The sequence below is a fragment of the Labeo rohita genome, chromosome 2, assembly GCF_022985175.1.
Source record: "Labeo rohita strain BAU-BD-2019 chromosome 2, IGBB_LRoh.1.0, whole genome shotgun sequence".
In the NCBI taxonomy this organism is placed as follows: domain Eukaryota; kingdom Metazoa; phylum Chordata; class Actinopteri; order Cypriniformes; family Cyprinidae; genus Labeo; species Labeo rohita.
Window position 1 is genome coordinate 14,918,989 of NC_066870.1, and position 14,414 is coordinate 14,933,402.

At 37.3% G+C, this 14,414-nt stretch overlaps 1 protein-coding gene across 1 annotated transcript in view; it reads left to right on the forward strand.

Annotated features, from left to right (window-relative positions):
- Positions 1-863: 863 nt before the first annotated feature.
- niban1b (niban apoptosis regulator 1b) overlaps positions 864-14,414 on the forward strand; it is a 34,218-nt gene continuing 20,667 nt past the window's right edge. The window contains exon 1 of the mRNA XM_051135434.1: positions 864-1,070. Coding sequence (XP_050991391.1) covers positions 1,016-1,070 — 55 coding nt within the window. The 5' untranslated portion in view covers positions 864-1,015. The remainder of the gene's footprint in view (positions 1,071-14,414) is intronic.

The following is a 14,414-nucleotide window of genomic DNA, read 5'->3' on the forward strand; positions in this document are numbered from 1 at the left end:
TTTATTTATTTTAATAATGTGATGTATAGTTATATACATATGTATATATATATATATATATATATATATATATATATATATATATATACATATACTTATACATATATAAATATAAAATTTACAACTTTTTATCACATAATTATGAACAAAGTACCTTATAATTTCAGAATTTATACACTTTTTTGAGAGTTATGACTTAGTATATCATAATTATTTTGTAATTAATTTGCATTTTATTTATTTTAATATTTAGCATAATATATTATTTGTCTACATAACCTATGACAGTAACACTAACTGCAAATTTTGCCTCTAGGGGGGAGTAGAGTAATAACATAAGCCTTTTGGATGGCATCCCTTTCTTTCTTTATTTCTTTCTTTCTTTCTTTACATGATTCATTCTGAATATCAACACTCAAAATACTTGTGTAAAACGTTGCCTCTTCTTTGCGCAAATCTTCTTCTTCTTTTTTTTTTTTTTTTTTTTTTTGAATTGTGAATAATTTGAACCAGAGGACGCGCCCTACGTTTATTTTCTTCATTTTGCACTTTGTAGACGGTCCCTAGAATACCTAGACCGATTAAAACTAATATAGAACACGCAAGTTCTGTTCTACATTCTAATACTTTTCAAATAAACTATGTTTATGCCATATCTTGCGAAACGGTCAATAGCCTATACTTTAAAAAAAAGGTTTAACAAAATAATTGCGACAGATACAAATACAAAGAGGAGTTAGAGATATATTGAAAATATTTGTAAATACATAAGCAAAGCAGTCTAACGTAAAAGCTAGGTTCTATAAAAATGGCCACAGCTGTTGTTCGGATGTTGACAGAGCTGAGAGGATAAGCGGGCGGCGCTGCAGATTGAGGAAGTTTGAGATGCTTGAGTCACACTTTATTTGCGCTCGTCATTATCTGACAGTCAAAATAGGCGCTGCGCTTCAAAACCGTATCGGACTAACGGGAAAAATCCTCAGCTCGGGACCGCAGCGACAAACCACGCAGCACAATGGGAGCATCCTCATCCAGTCTCTTGGACGAGAGTAAAATAAGCTACATACGAGGTAAACAGGTTTCCATCTAGTACTAGAAGGTCTATGCACATAACGGTTGTAGCTTTACTGTGTCTAATGCTGAGACTAATAAGTATAACAGAATGGGACTTTCTCTGTGTACTCTTCTTTTTCTCGTGTCCCTAAATGTCTTGCATTACATTTTGAAATAAAATTCTGCGTCTAACCACTATACTACATCATTAAATCAGTTATTGTAGGCAACTGAATTCAAGAATAACCTTAACTAATAATAAATTTACTGAAACACATCAGACATGCGTTTGACAATAACAGTACTGCAGGAAACGTCCTTATGGTTTGACAGAGTGCACAACCACCCAAACCTACCACACGCCCACCACACCTTTAACCCCACCTATCAGCAGTTAACCCACAGCTGAATGTAGCTCAGTTACTTGCATAATCAATCTTCTGCGCATTTGAATAAATAGCCTACTGAGTAATGAACCATGTACTTTATTATTTTTTGTGGTCTATGTTGTAATGATACAAGTTGTAATTAAAGCAATGGTTTAAAAAATGAAAATGTTCTGAGAATGTACTCTAAGTACATCTAAGATGTAGATGAGTTTGTTTCTCCAGTGGAAGGAATTGAAGAAATGTAGCATTACATCACATTTTTACCAACAGATCCTCTGCAGTGAATGGGTGCCGTCAAAATGGGAGTCCATGCAGCTGATAAAATCATGTCTCCAGATGTTCAAAAGCTGCATGCTTATAAACAAATCATTAGCATAATTAACATTTGTAACATCAAACTGTTGCATCTGGCGAAAGTCCTCTTGCCATAATATTGCTTTCTCAAATGAAAAAGTTGTCATGTCTGAAAAATCAGTCTCAAATCAGGAAAGAAATACGCACAATTAAAGCACAGTCTACAAGCGAAAAGTCTAAAACAGTAATGATGGATTTGTTTCTTATAAAAACACAGCTTTTCGCTTCACAAGATTTATGGACTGTAGTCGTGTGCATTACTTGCGGATTATGTTTTTATCAGCAGTTTGGAATCTCATTCTGACGGCACCCATTCACTGCAGAGGATCAGTTGGTGAGCAAGTGATGCAATACAAAATTTCTTCAAACCTGTTCTGATGAAGCATGCACACAAACACATTATAGCTAAAATTATTTAAATATGATATTTCAAGACAGCTAATTTTTAATGTGTGTAACGTGGAGACAAGTGTTACTACAATTTCCTTTTTTCCAAAGATTTACATATTCGGTTATGCATTCCACCAGCACTCTCAGAATTTCTGATATACTGACTTTGTAAATGCACTAAAGTGTGTATGCAATTTGACTGGAATGTCACACATTCTGAATGCATATACTGCATAGAATGGGTTTCCTTCCCCTGATGGGGAGCACAGCTGTTCCTGCATAATGGGGATTGTTTTGCTCTTATTTCATCTGGCCAGCAGTGAACAGGAAGTATTGGACCGGAGTGGAAACTCATTCCAGCATTCACTTCTCTTTATTGTTCAGTCTTTTCAGCTGAATATTTACTCCCATTTGTTTTCTGACCTAACGTAATCTGAATGCTGAATAAAAAGGTTGCATTGCTTAAATTCTGCACAAGTTGAAGTACTTTGCACAGGAGGTTTGGTTTATAAGAAAAGTGCATTTCATTTTTAGTGTAATTGCACATAGTAGTTATAGGAATTATATTGTCCCCAGTTGATGTTAAGGATGCCTAATACAGGTGGACAGATAAATTGTATTATATTCTGATCAAAGGAAAAAGACACGCTAATTATAATAGCCGACATTGTGACATCACATTCGTGTGGTTCAGCTAGTAAACTATTAGCAGAATAAGAGTCTGGCTTATAAACTGAAACAGAAAGATCTTCAGTCTTGGAGTGAATACCGCCCTTGTGCTCCAAAAACTCAAGTTATTTGCCACGTCCTCTTGGCTTTTTTTTTTTTTTTGGGCCCTGGCATGTATTTGCTCAGTGCTGTCCAATGTATACACATGCAGGTTAAATGAGGACTCAGATCACTCCAGGGTTTGTGCTGTCGTTAGATTGCTGCATGTTTGATTACATTTCTGTTCTGTCCCATAACTGTTAATTACATGCCATTAAACAGTCATCATGTAGATGAAAACATAAAGAATAGGCATAAAGCAGTATAGGGGTGTGGGCTGACGTAACAGATGGTAAAAATCTAAACAGCACCAGCATATAAAAGCTGCACAGAATGTGTCCTTAATTATGATGCACTATTCACCACACCCTCCTCTGCTGAACTCTGAAATGATGTAATGGGTTTTTGGCACTAACTAGGATTGATTTAGCTGAGTGGGGCCTGATGTGTTCTGGACTCTCCTTCATATGCTATAAAGTCACCCAAATGCTTCGTAGTACAATGTGAAATCCATGTGTAGAGAGAGAGAGAGAGAGAGAGAGAGAGAGAGAGATGGGCTTGTTTTAATACAATAAATGAAATACACATAATTTACTGCATACTATTTAAGTTTGTTTCCACTAGGGCTGAGCAATATGGCCAAAACATGATCATGCTAGAATTTTTCATATCAGTCGATATTGATAATTATCACAATAAATTTTAAAAGTTTAAAAGCAGATTTTAGCTCCTGGAAGAAAGCTGAAACCAGACAGTGTGGTTTTAAACTATTCTTTGTGGTCAGAACATGACAAACACTTCCCGTTTTCGAATCCTTTACATTTTTCCAGTCATTTTTAGTTTGTGCTGTTCTAATGAGTGATATTGTTTCAAATCATGAAACAGATTTGTGTTGCCTGACTTGTATCTTCAGCACAGTTTGTAGTGCAGGCTGCAATATTAAAGGGGTCATCGGATGCTAAGTACACTTTTTTATGTTGTTGGAATATTAATGTGTGTTGGCAGTGTATGTACAAATTCTCAGATGCCTGTCGGTGTGGCGTCACACCAACAGAGGCCGCTCCCACGATAGTTGATTGACATGAGCGTCTTACCTCAGATCAGCTGTCTCAGTCCGACCTCCATTGTTTCGATGTGAGAGCAGGGATGTAAGTTAGACAAGAATATCTCTGATTGAGTGATTGAGGTGTTGCTGTTGCTGGATGTAATAATGAACATAGTGGTCGTCATTTACTCCCGACATCTGAGCCGCTGAAGATGCAGTGGTGATGTTTGTTTGTGAAGGGAATGCGGCTCCCGATCTACATATATCCGTCTATGTTCACCAAAGTGAGTATAGGGTTTTTTTTTTTATGAATCTTTGCAATCGCCTTTCCTAATAATGTTCTAGTTAGCAAGTTTAGTGGGTAAACGCTGCTAAATGTGGCTAAAGTAAACAGGCTCGTCATTCCACAGAGAGTAGAGAGGGGCGGGGTGAGCAGAGCTCATTTGCATTTAAAGGAACAATCAGAATGGGATGATTTTTGCAGAGCTCATTTTTACAAGGTAAAAACAGTGTTGTTTTACAAAACCATTGAGAATTTTTAACCAAAGTATATTATAGACTTTTCATTAAGACCCTAAAAAATCATATCAACTTGTGGAAAATGAGCATCCGATGACCCCTTTAATATTTTTTGAAATGCACATAGTTTGAGTAGACAGTAGTAGTAGCAGCTTGAGTTAGGATGCAGATTTAAATTTGCTCATTATCAAAAACAACAACATTCGTAAAAACTTTTACAACCTTATTTTTCATGTAGTGAAATTTCAGTTTTATTATCCATTAATCTTCCATAGTAGCATACATTTAAATCATAGTTGAAACCACACAATTGGATGTCACAGCGCTGTTTAGTGCTTGTGTGACTGAGGCTGCTTCTCAAACGAAGGCTGCATCCTCCGGAGGTCGGATATGTAGACTGCATAGGTAATAAAGAAGATCTTATTTTATATTATTAACAGTTATAAATTTGACCATTATTCTTAGTGAAGCATAAAGTGTTGCGAATGTAATGCTCAATTAAAGGAGAAGTCCACTTCCAGAGCAAAAATTTACAAATAATGTATTCACCCCCTTGTCATCCAAGATGTCATGTCTTTTTTTCTTCAGCCGTAAAGAAATTATGTTTTTTGAGTTAAACATTTCAGGATATTTCTCCATATAATGGACTGGTATGGTGCCCCAATTTTGAACTTCCAAAATGCCGTTTAAATGCGGCTTCAAACGATCCCAAATACGGTTGTAAATGATCCCATCCGAGGAAGAAGGGTCTTATCTAGAAGAACAATCGGTTGTTTTCATGAAAAAAATACAATACTTTTTGATCTCAAATGCTCGTCTTGTCTTGCTCTACCTGAACTCTGTGTATTCTGGTTCAAGACAGTTAAGGTATGTCGAAAAACTCCAATCGTATTTTTTCCCTCAACTTCAAAAATAATTTCAAAATCATCCTACATTGCTGCAGAAGTTCCGACCCAGTCTTTGAAAAGTGAACATGCAAAGAAGATCAATCACCCTTAACAAAAAAAGTAAAACAGCGATATAGGACGATTTTAAAGTTGAGGGAGAAAATAAGATGGGAGTTTTTCAACATACCCTAACTGTCATGAACTGGAACAAAAATAGTTTAGGCAGAGTGAGACAAGACGAGTGTTTGACATTAAAAAGTATATAAATTGTATTATTTTTCTGAAAATAACTGATCGTTTCGCTAGATAAGACCCTTCGTCCTCAACTGGGATTGTTTACAACCACATTTGGGATCGTTTGAAGCCACATTTGGACTGCATTTTGGAAGTTCAAAATCGGGGGAACCATACCAGTCCATTAAATGGAAAAAAAAATCCTGAAATGTTTCCCTCAAAAACATAATTTCTCTATGGCTAAAGAAAGAAATACATGAACATCTTGGATGACAAGGGGTATATTATCTGTCAATTTTTGTTCTGGAAGTGGACTTCTTCTTTAACTGAAATAAACCAGGCTTGATGACATATGCAGCCTGCAAATGTGAGCACCGGAGGATGCAGCCTTCCGTTCGAGAAACGGCCTGAGACTTTTCAGCGAGTAAACTTGCGCTGTGCTGCCTTTTGAACTTTGAGTCGAGTAGATAAATGGTCCATGTGGGTCAAAAGAGTAGCGCTTTTTCATTATGCTTTTGGTGCATAAAGACTAGGCTTTTTCGACTGCCGCCTGCAAAAAGCAAGGCATTCTGGTTATAAAATTTTCATGTGTCATTAAATTACCATGAGAGCAAAACAAGACCAGCCGCCAATGTCAGGTGCTGCAGGTGATGACTTTATTCTCATTGGTATTATTCTGTGATAAGGACAACGTGTGTTTCAGGTTTATTCTAACAATAATTCCAATAATGCTCAAATCTGTGTTTCTATAACAGTAAAAGCTTTTTTACTGTAGTCACACAGTTATATTGAGTCACGTTTATCAAAAACACTGACAAAAGTCTTTATTGGTATTTAAGTAGTATATGTTTCATGTTGAACTTTTTTCTTGAACAGATGTGCTATATTATATAGTATATCAAAAGTGTATCAAAAATAAAGTATATCAAAGTATATCAAAAGTGTTTCAGTTGCTCAAGAAAACATATCTGAAAAACATCTGTGTATTTGACAAATATTGCATTTAATTTACTTTTACCACACGAGCAAGTGTCCGACTTGACGCCTCCGCATTCAATTCCACCACTGACTGCAAGCAGCAGATCTCACCAGCTGGTGACAGACTAGTGTAGTTCATCTTAAACAAGCCTTCTATATCGAACATTTATCAAACTTATTATCGTTTTATCGAGGACAATATATTGTGATAATCTACTTTTGATATATAAACTAAAGATTGTGAGAAAAAAGGCTGATTTGTGGGATATAAAGTAAGAATTAACTCAGAACTTGCAATTGTGAGATATAAAAATAATGAAAATAAAGTCAGGAATGTAAGACAAAAAAAACGTACAAATTGCAAGACAAAAAGTCAAAATTATGAGTTATACAGTAAAAAAAATGTGAGACATAAACAGAATTTTGAGAAAAGAAAGTCAGAATTGAGTGATGTAAATTCAAAATTAAGATAAATGTCAGAACTGTGAGATGTAAACTCAGAATTCAGTGAAAATAAGTCAGGATTGTGAGATGAAAACTTGGAATAACAAACTCAGAATAATGAGAAAATTCACAATTGTGAGATGTTTAAAACACACACACACACACACACTTGTAAGACATAATCTCGCAATTCCGAGAAAAAAGTCTGAATTGGGAGATATAAACACACAATTGTGAATAAAAAAACAATTAAACTCCAAATTAGAAAGTCGCAGACACATTTTTTATATTTTTATTCTGTGGTGGAAATAAGCTTCCAAAGCATGCAGTACTTTTACTGTTTTTATTATTTAAATGCATGTATATGTCATGCTACGTTGTTGATGAACACGCACATGGATGAAGAAGAAGGTTAAAATCACCAAAACAATGGTGCACCTCTATATTGTTTGCTCTGCCTCCAATTTCACAAACATGCTATGCAATAGACTCCCCCCCCTCTTAATGTTGATTAGCTACAAGTGTGTTTTGGTGCTCAGTCCAATCTACTCTGAGAAATAGCGTTTCTCAGAGATCGCTTAATCCACCTTTAAGAATGACATCACATAATCAAGTTAATTTATTAGTCACATAGTAAAGAGATTTAGCACAGCACCACTGTGTTAAAACTTGAAAGTGTTTGTGAACTGTGACCTGTGTCAGCAGATTAGTAGATGAAGTAATGCTGGTGACATGCAGTTGGAATCCAGTTAGTGTTGCTGTTTAGTCATCATAGAGACAGATATTCAGATTATTGTCATTGAAAATTCTTATTTTGAAGCTGACTAGGTCTTAAGACTAGGTCAATCCACGTATATCATGCTGTTTAATGACAGCACTGCTTCAAACATATCTTGTGTTCTGATGATCTCAGCAGTTTTAAGCCACCTTCTGTGCCCACTGAGGTATTATGGTGCCTTGCTGGGATGTCCTATTCAACCTGGCCAAATTCCTCTGAAAGGAATCAGATGACACAGTCATTCTCTATTCCTTGTCCTCTTGCCTTTTTAATGCCAGCAACTCTGGTATTAGAAGATAATTGTGCAAGTCTGCAATCTGGATCCACTTTCCCGATGCAGTTGTTTGAGCGCTTGAACGAAACATGCTGTTTTGACTTTTAACTGAGCTTTACATCATATGTTCTTTACCACTTACTCTTCATTAAAACTCGCAGTGGGGCTCAAGGGGGAACGGTCATGGTTGTTCATACTGCTCACCGTGTGGGAGTAAGATGTGTAGGGATTTCCATGACAGACATGTTCACTTTTTCACCCTTTCCATATGGTGAAGGTTAACATTTTTCCCAGCATTGCCCATTTGATTACAAATGTGTCCAAACACCTTGAAGACATGCAGATTGCCTTATTGCTGTCTCTATTAGAACACATTCCTATCAAGTACTGCAGGACGTTCCTCATAAATGAGCTGCAGAACCTGCCAAGATTTGTTTAATTTAAAGAAAATAAATAGATTCCACCAGTAAACACCAGATTTGCTTAACTTTTTTTGTAAGAGAAAAGTCAGTAGTGCTATCTTGTGAAAATTTGCTCTCATGGTGATTTTCAACCACGTAGTATTGCTGTGTGATTACTAATGGGTTCCAAGTGATTTTGGGTGATTCCTAGGGGGTTTAAAAGGGTTTTCTTAAAGAAGTTCTCTGTGTTTGATATGGTGTTGCTTGGTAGTTTCTGAAGTGCTTGGAGTGTTTTTTTTATGCATTGCTTTGCTGTTTCTAAGGGGTTTCAGGTGATTGTGAAGTGTTTTTAGGGTGTTCTGGGTGTCTGCTTGGGCATTGCTAGGGTGTTCTGTTGTTGTACTGAACTGTTTTGTACTAGGTAAGTGCTGGGTTGTTGCTAGGATGTTCTATAAGGTTTTCACTGCGTTCTCTGTTTGATAAAGCTTTACTAGGTGGTTACTAGGGTATTTAAGGTTTATGTTAAAGGTATTTACTTGGGTGTTGTTAGACGGTTGGTAAGGTGCTAGGGTGTTTTAGGTGGTCTCTATCATGTTTGCTAGGATGGTGTTTTAGGTGGCTGTTTCGGTTGTTCTGGGTGTTCCCTAGATGGTTGCTAGGGTGTTCTATGTGGTTTTTAGGGTGTTTGCTAGAGTGCTGCTAGGTGCTTGGTAAGGTGTCCTAGGTGGTTTGTAGGGTGTATTATGCAGTTTTTAGGGTGTTTGCTAGGGTGTTGCTAGGCAGTTGGTAAGGTGTTTTAGGTGGTCTATATGATGTTTATTTGGATAGTGTTTTAGGTGGCTGCTCAGGTTGTTCTGGGTGTTTCCTAGATAGTTGCTAGGGTGTTTTATGTGTTTTTTACGGTGTTTGCTAGGGTGTTGCTAGGCAGTTGGTAAGGTGTTCTAGTTGGTTGCTAGGGTGCTTTAGGTGGCCTCTATGATGTTGGCTTGGGTGGTGTTTTACATTTCTGCTCTGGTTGTTTCCTAGATGGTTGCTAATGTAATTTATGTGGTTTTTAGGGTGTTTGCTAGGGTGTTGCTAGGCGGTTGGTAAGGTGGTCTAGGTAGTTGCTAGGGTGTTCTAGGTGGTCTCTATGACGTTTGCTAAGGTGGTGTTTTAGGTGGTTGCTCTGGTTGTTCTGGGTTTGCTAATGGTTGGTAAGGTTCTGTAAGTGGTTGCTAGGGCATTCTAGGTGATTTTAGGGTGTTAGCTAGGGTGCTACTAGGGATTTGCTAAGGTGGGTTAGGTGTATGTTAGGGCGTTCAGGGTTTTTTAAATAATAAAACTAATTAGAATAGAATAGAATAGAATAGAATAGAATAGAATAGGTAAGTGCTAGTATTAATTGATTAGGTGCTGACGAAAAAGAGGATTTAGTGCCTCTTTGGGATGGCACACGAGTACGCTTCTAGAGGGCGCATAAGTCTGAACTAGCAAGTTTAGGTATAGTGGTGCAGTGCTAGTGGTTGTCTTGTAGGCAAATATCAGTACCTTGAAATGTGAGTGGCTATTGCCAGCCAATGCAAACTGATGAAGAGCGGTGTTATGTGGTCTTTCTTCGGCTCGTTGAAGACCACTCTCACTGCTGCATTCTGGATTAGTTGCAGAGGTTTGATAGTACATGCCAGAAGGCCCACAAGAGAGCATTACAATAGTCTAGTCTGGAAAGAACAAGAGCTTGGACAAAGAGTTGGCCTGCTCTGATAGGAAGGGTTTAATTTTCCTAATGTTGTATAAGGCAAATCTGCAGGACCAGGCCATTGTAGCAATATAGTCTATGAAGCTTAAGTAATCATTGATCACAACTCATAGGTTCCTTACTGTCCTGGAAAGAGTTATAGTTAAAGTGTTTGGTTGGCTGAGACCACGAGTAGTTCTGTCTTAGCATGTTGAGTTGAAGGTGATGGTCGTTCATTCAGCCAGAAATGTCTGTCAGACAGGCTGCAATGCAGACAGCTACCGTCGGATCATCTAGTTGGAATGAGAAGTAGTTTGAGTTGAGGTAACTGTCATCAAAAGCCACGTTTCTAAATGACAGATCATTGTGATGACATGTAGATGGGAAAGATGAGTGGTCCACACACTGAGCCCTGAGGAATCCCAGTAGTAGTGTCAGCTCAGGTCTCTACTTCAGTGTAAATCTAAGAGTGTTATCATCCACCAGGTGAAAATCATAAATAGCACAAACAATGTGGGACAAGAGGTTTAGAAGGTTTTGAAAAACATGTCTCTGGGTGTGTTTCTGCTGTAGGGAGTATCAGTCAGTGAATCAGGTTGACTCTAAAGACATGGGAGGAACAAGAGCTTTATTCCGGGACCTCATCCCAAACCTCCAGATGAGAACAGCTCAATACTGAGAGGCAGTTTAAGCATGTGACCCACACCCTCACTGATTAATTTCATGATTCTAGTCACACACTGACATTTGTGTCAGTCTATGACGCCTCGTTCTGAACTTACAGTAATGTTAAAGGTCTGCTTCTCAGCCTTTCGGTATCTCATCTTTGGTATGTGGGAGTTATGTAAAGAATGATCCATGATGTCATATGTTGGAAGACCACCTCTGCTGTTCTAACAACTGAGTCCAAAATTAAAAATTATATTATCAGCATGACAATTTGAGTGAGTAGTAAAAATTTGTCTGTGTATTTGGGTTATCACTATTTAGCTTTAAAAACAGCAGCATTCAAGCTGCATGAACTTCACAAGTTTGCTTAAAACTTGATGATCGTGTTCTACAGCATGATTTGAGAAGATCCAAAGAGCATCTTGAGTTTGATGCTTAATACTTTATACATTTCCATGTGTAAATCAGATTTTCTATCCCAGATTTTCACTGTGGCCTCAGACTTGTATTACTTGAGTGATCAGCTTGCCACATTACAAGTTGGATTCAAAACTATTAAGGATCGAAACAACCTCCCACATAAAGCCTACACTGACAGAATAATGTAGCTCCTTCAGGAACTTCTCACATTTGCTGAACCACATGCTATTTTTCAGTTTGCACTTTAGGGACAACGGAGAGAGGGAAAAAGAGAGCATTCCTATCTGATATGTTAGTTATGGAGCTGCCTGTCTCCCTCATTGGGCGTTTCAGGCTACAGATCTGTTCTGCAGGCCAAGAGGTGATGGGAAAAGCAGGCTCTTCTCAGCTGGCCATCCAAACCACTGGACTTATAACTCAACATCAACAAGAGTTAGACAAGTGCTGTCGCCAGTAAAACATTGTAAAGTGCTGTAAAAGAAGACAATAAACCGTAATTCGTTGGCTGTCTTGAATTGTATTGCAAGATACAGTATTTAAGCTGCACTTTTAACACTAAAGCTTCCAAAGCAATGCCATTTTACACCATAGTGTAAAGAAAACTGAACCCTTCCCACTAAGAACGTTTTGTAAAACAGAAAGTTTCCATGAATGTTATTGTTCTTGGAACCATCAAACCGTCCCAATAAAGAACCTTTAGACCTATTTTAAGAGTAATGAGCTAGAAATATATCCTACATCTTTTGAGTACTAAAGATTATATTTTGAACTTTTAGAGATACTGTGCTAAAAAATCGTTACACGGCACAGAGAAAACAGTTTAATGCAAACACTCAGTTTGCTTATAAATTCTGCATCACACCGTCATTTTTATCTGTTGGTTGTTCCGCTTCATAAATGTCACATTTTGGCAGCATTTCAGGCTGTCAGCTAAGAAATGTAGGACATTATGAAATATGTTCATGAAGAAAAACCTTTTTCCAGTCCCACTGTGAGGACTGTAGATACAGGCAATGGAAAGCACTATTCTTTCCATTTTCAGTTTCAGATGGTAGTTTTAATCATTGGCCTCATCTGAGGCGTAACATTTGTATTGAACCTTTCGCTTGATTTCACAGCTGCCTCGGAAGTTAGCAGGAAATGACCTCACTTCACAAGTACCATGTAGATGCTTTGTTCTTGTTCTCACTTTTTTTTTTTTTTTTTTTTTTTTTTTGCTAAGCTTAGGGTGGCATGTGTGTTTGATATGTTTTTTCAGAATCATAGTTTCTTTTGCCTTTTTCCTGCATCACAGGAACACACATATGCAGGGCAAAGGATAAGGGATATATAAAACAACAAAACTAAAGTCCCAGACACCATCCTCTGTCAGGATACCAGTGATCAGGGGAGAAACTGGAGACGGGGGCTATTTAAAACCCTGTTTGTGTGTGGGGAGATAAAGGAAGTTTAAGACCAAAGTTATAGTGAAGATGTGCAATAGCCTGCAAAGAATCTGAGAAAACACTCTGTATTTATGAACTGCCCAGGGAGATCCACAGATCTGCTTAACTCATCACTGTACACAATACATTTCACATGCCGTTTTTCAGTGACCATCTGCCCTCATATCTGTTGTTTGTCTATGTTGACATTAAGATATACATTCAGTTTGGGGTCAGTAAGATTGTTTTTTTTTTTTCTTTTCTTGCAAGAATTTGAAGAACTTTTATTCAGAAACCATTAAATTAATCGCAAGTGACATTAAGACATTTATAATGCTACAGAAGATTTCTGTTTTAATTAAATTACTTTCTATTCATCAAAAAAGTAAAAGTTTATAAAAGTTTATTAAGCACCAAAAGCATATCCTGTTGCACCACAGGAATAAATTACATTGAAAACCCAATGCAGATTGTAATCATTTTACGCAATATTACAGTTTTTATCATCTGTTTGATCAAATAAATCAAACCTTGGTGAGCATTAGAGATTTAAAAAAAAGAAAAAAAAAATCATACCGACCCCTAACTTTGTGAACAGTAGTGTTACTTTCCATTTTGAGCTTCAGATGGTTATTTAAGCCATTGTGTCACTTTGTGTTAAACCTTATACTTGATTTCACGGCTTCTTCAAAAGTTATCAGCCCTTGGGTTTGCAGGAAATGACATCACTTCACAAATAGCACATACCATTTAATATTACACAATACTGCTGTTTTGATCATATTTTTGATCAAATTAATGCATTGTTAGTGAGCATAAATAATCTTGTTGACCTGTAATTTTTAAGGAAAGGAAAGGACGTGATGTGTGGCCAAGTATGGTGACCCATACTCGGAATTTGTGCTCTGCATTTAACCCATCCAAGTGCAAACACACAGTAGTGAGTAGTGAACAAACACACACACACACACACACTGGTTATTCACTCTCCTCACCTTCAATCCCTGCCGGACCTGGGACTCAAACTCGCAACCTTTTGGTTACAAGCCTGACTCCCTAACCAGTAGTAGTGTGTGTATGTGTATATATATAAGCAATATCAAGAGTAGACGTGAGATATGGCTGTATATTGGCACAGCTGTAATTCGGCCATAGGTAATCACAGCGTGCTGATATACAGCCATATCTCACATCTACGAGTGTGATATTGCATTTATACAACAGTTCGACGGCGTGTAAATACATAAACGAAATATCAATGGAGTGTCTTTAAAAGCCCTCCATTGTGCTAAACTACTTGCTTCCGCCATGGATTAAAATCAAAGTTTGACAGTTTAACAGCTGAGCCCAAGCCTCCATTACTAATTCCAAAACATCACTTTAGAATTAGTAACGGAGGTATGTTGAGTTGCTTCATTGAAAGCTTATTGTATTACTGCAGCAAAAGCTCACTGTATTGTGTAAAGTATTAAAGGGGTCATATGATATTTCTAAAAATAATATTATTTTGTGAATTTGGTGTAATGTGTGTGTGCGGTTTGAGGTTCAAAAAACACTTTATTTTCCATATACTGTACATTATTGTTGCTCCTCTCTGCCCGACCTTTCTTAAACGCTTAGATTTTTACAAAGTTTATCATTCTGAAAAGTGAGGTGTTCTCTGATTGCCC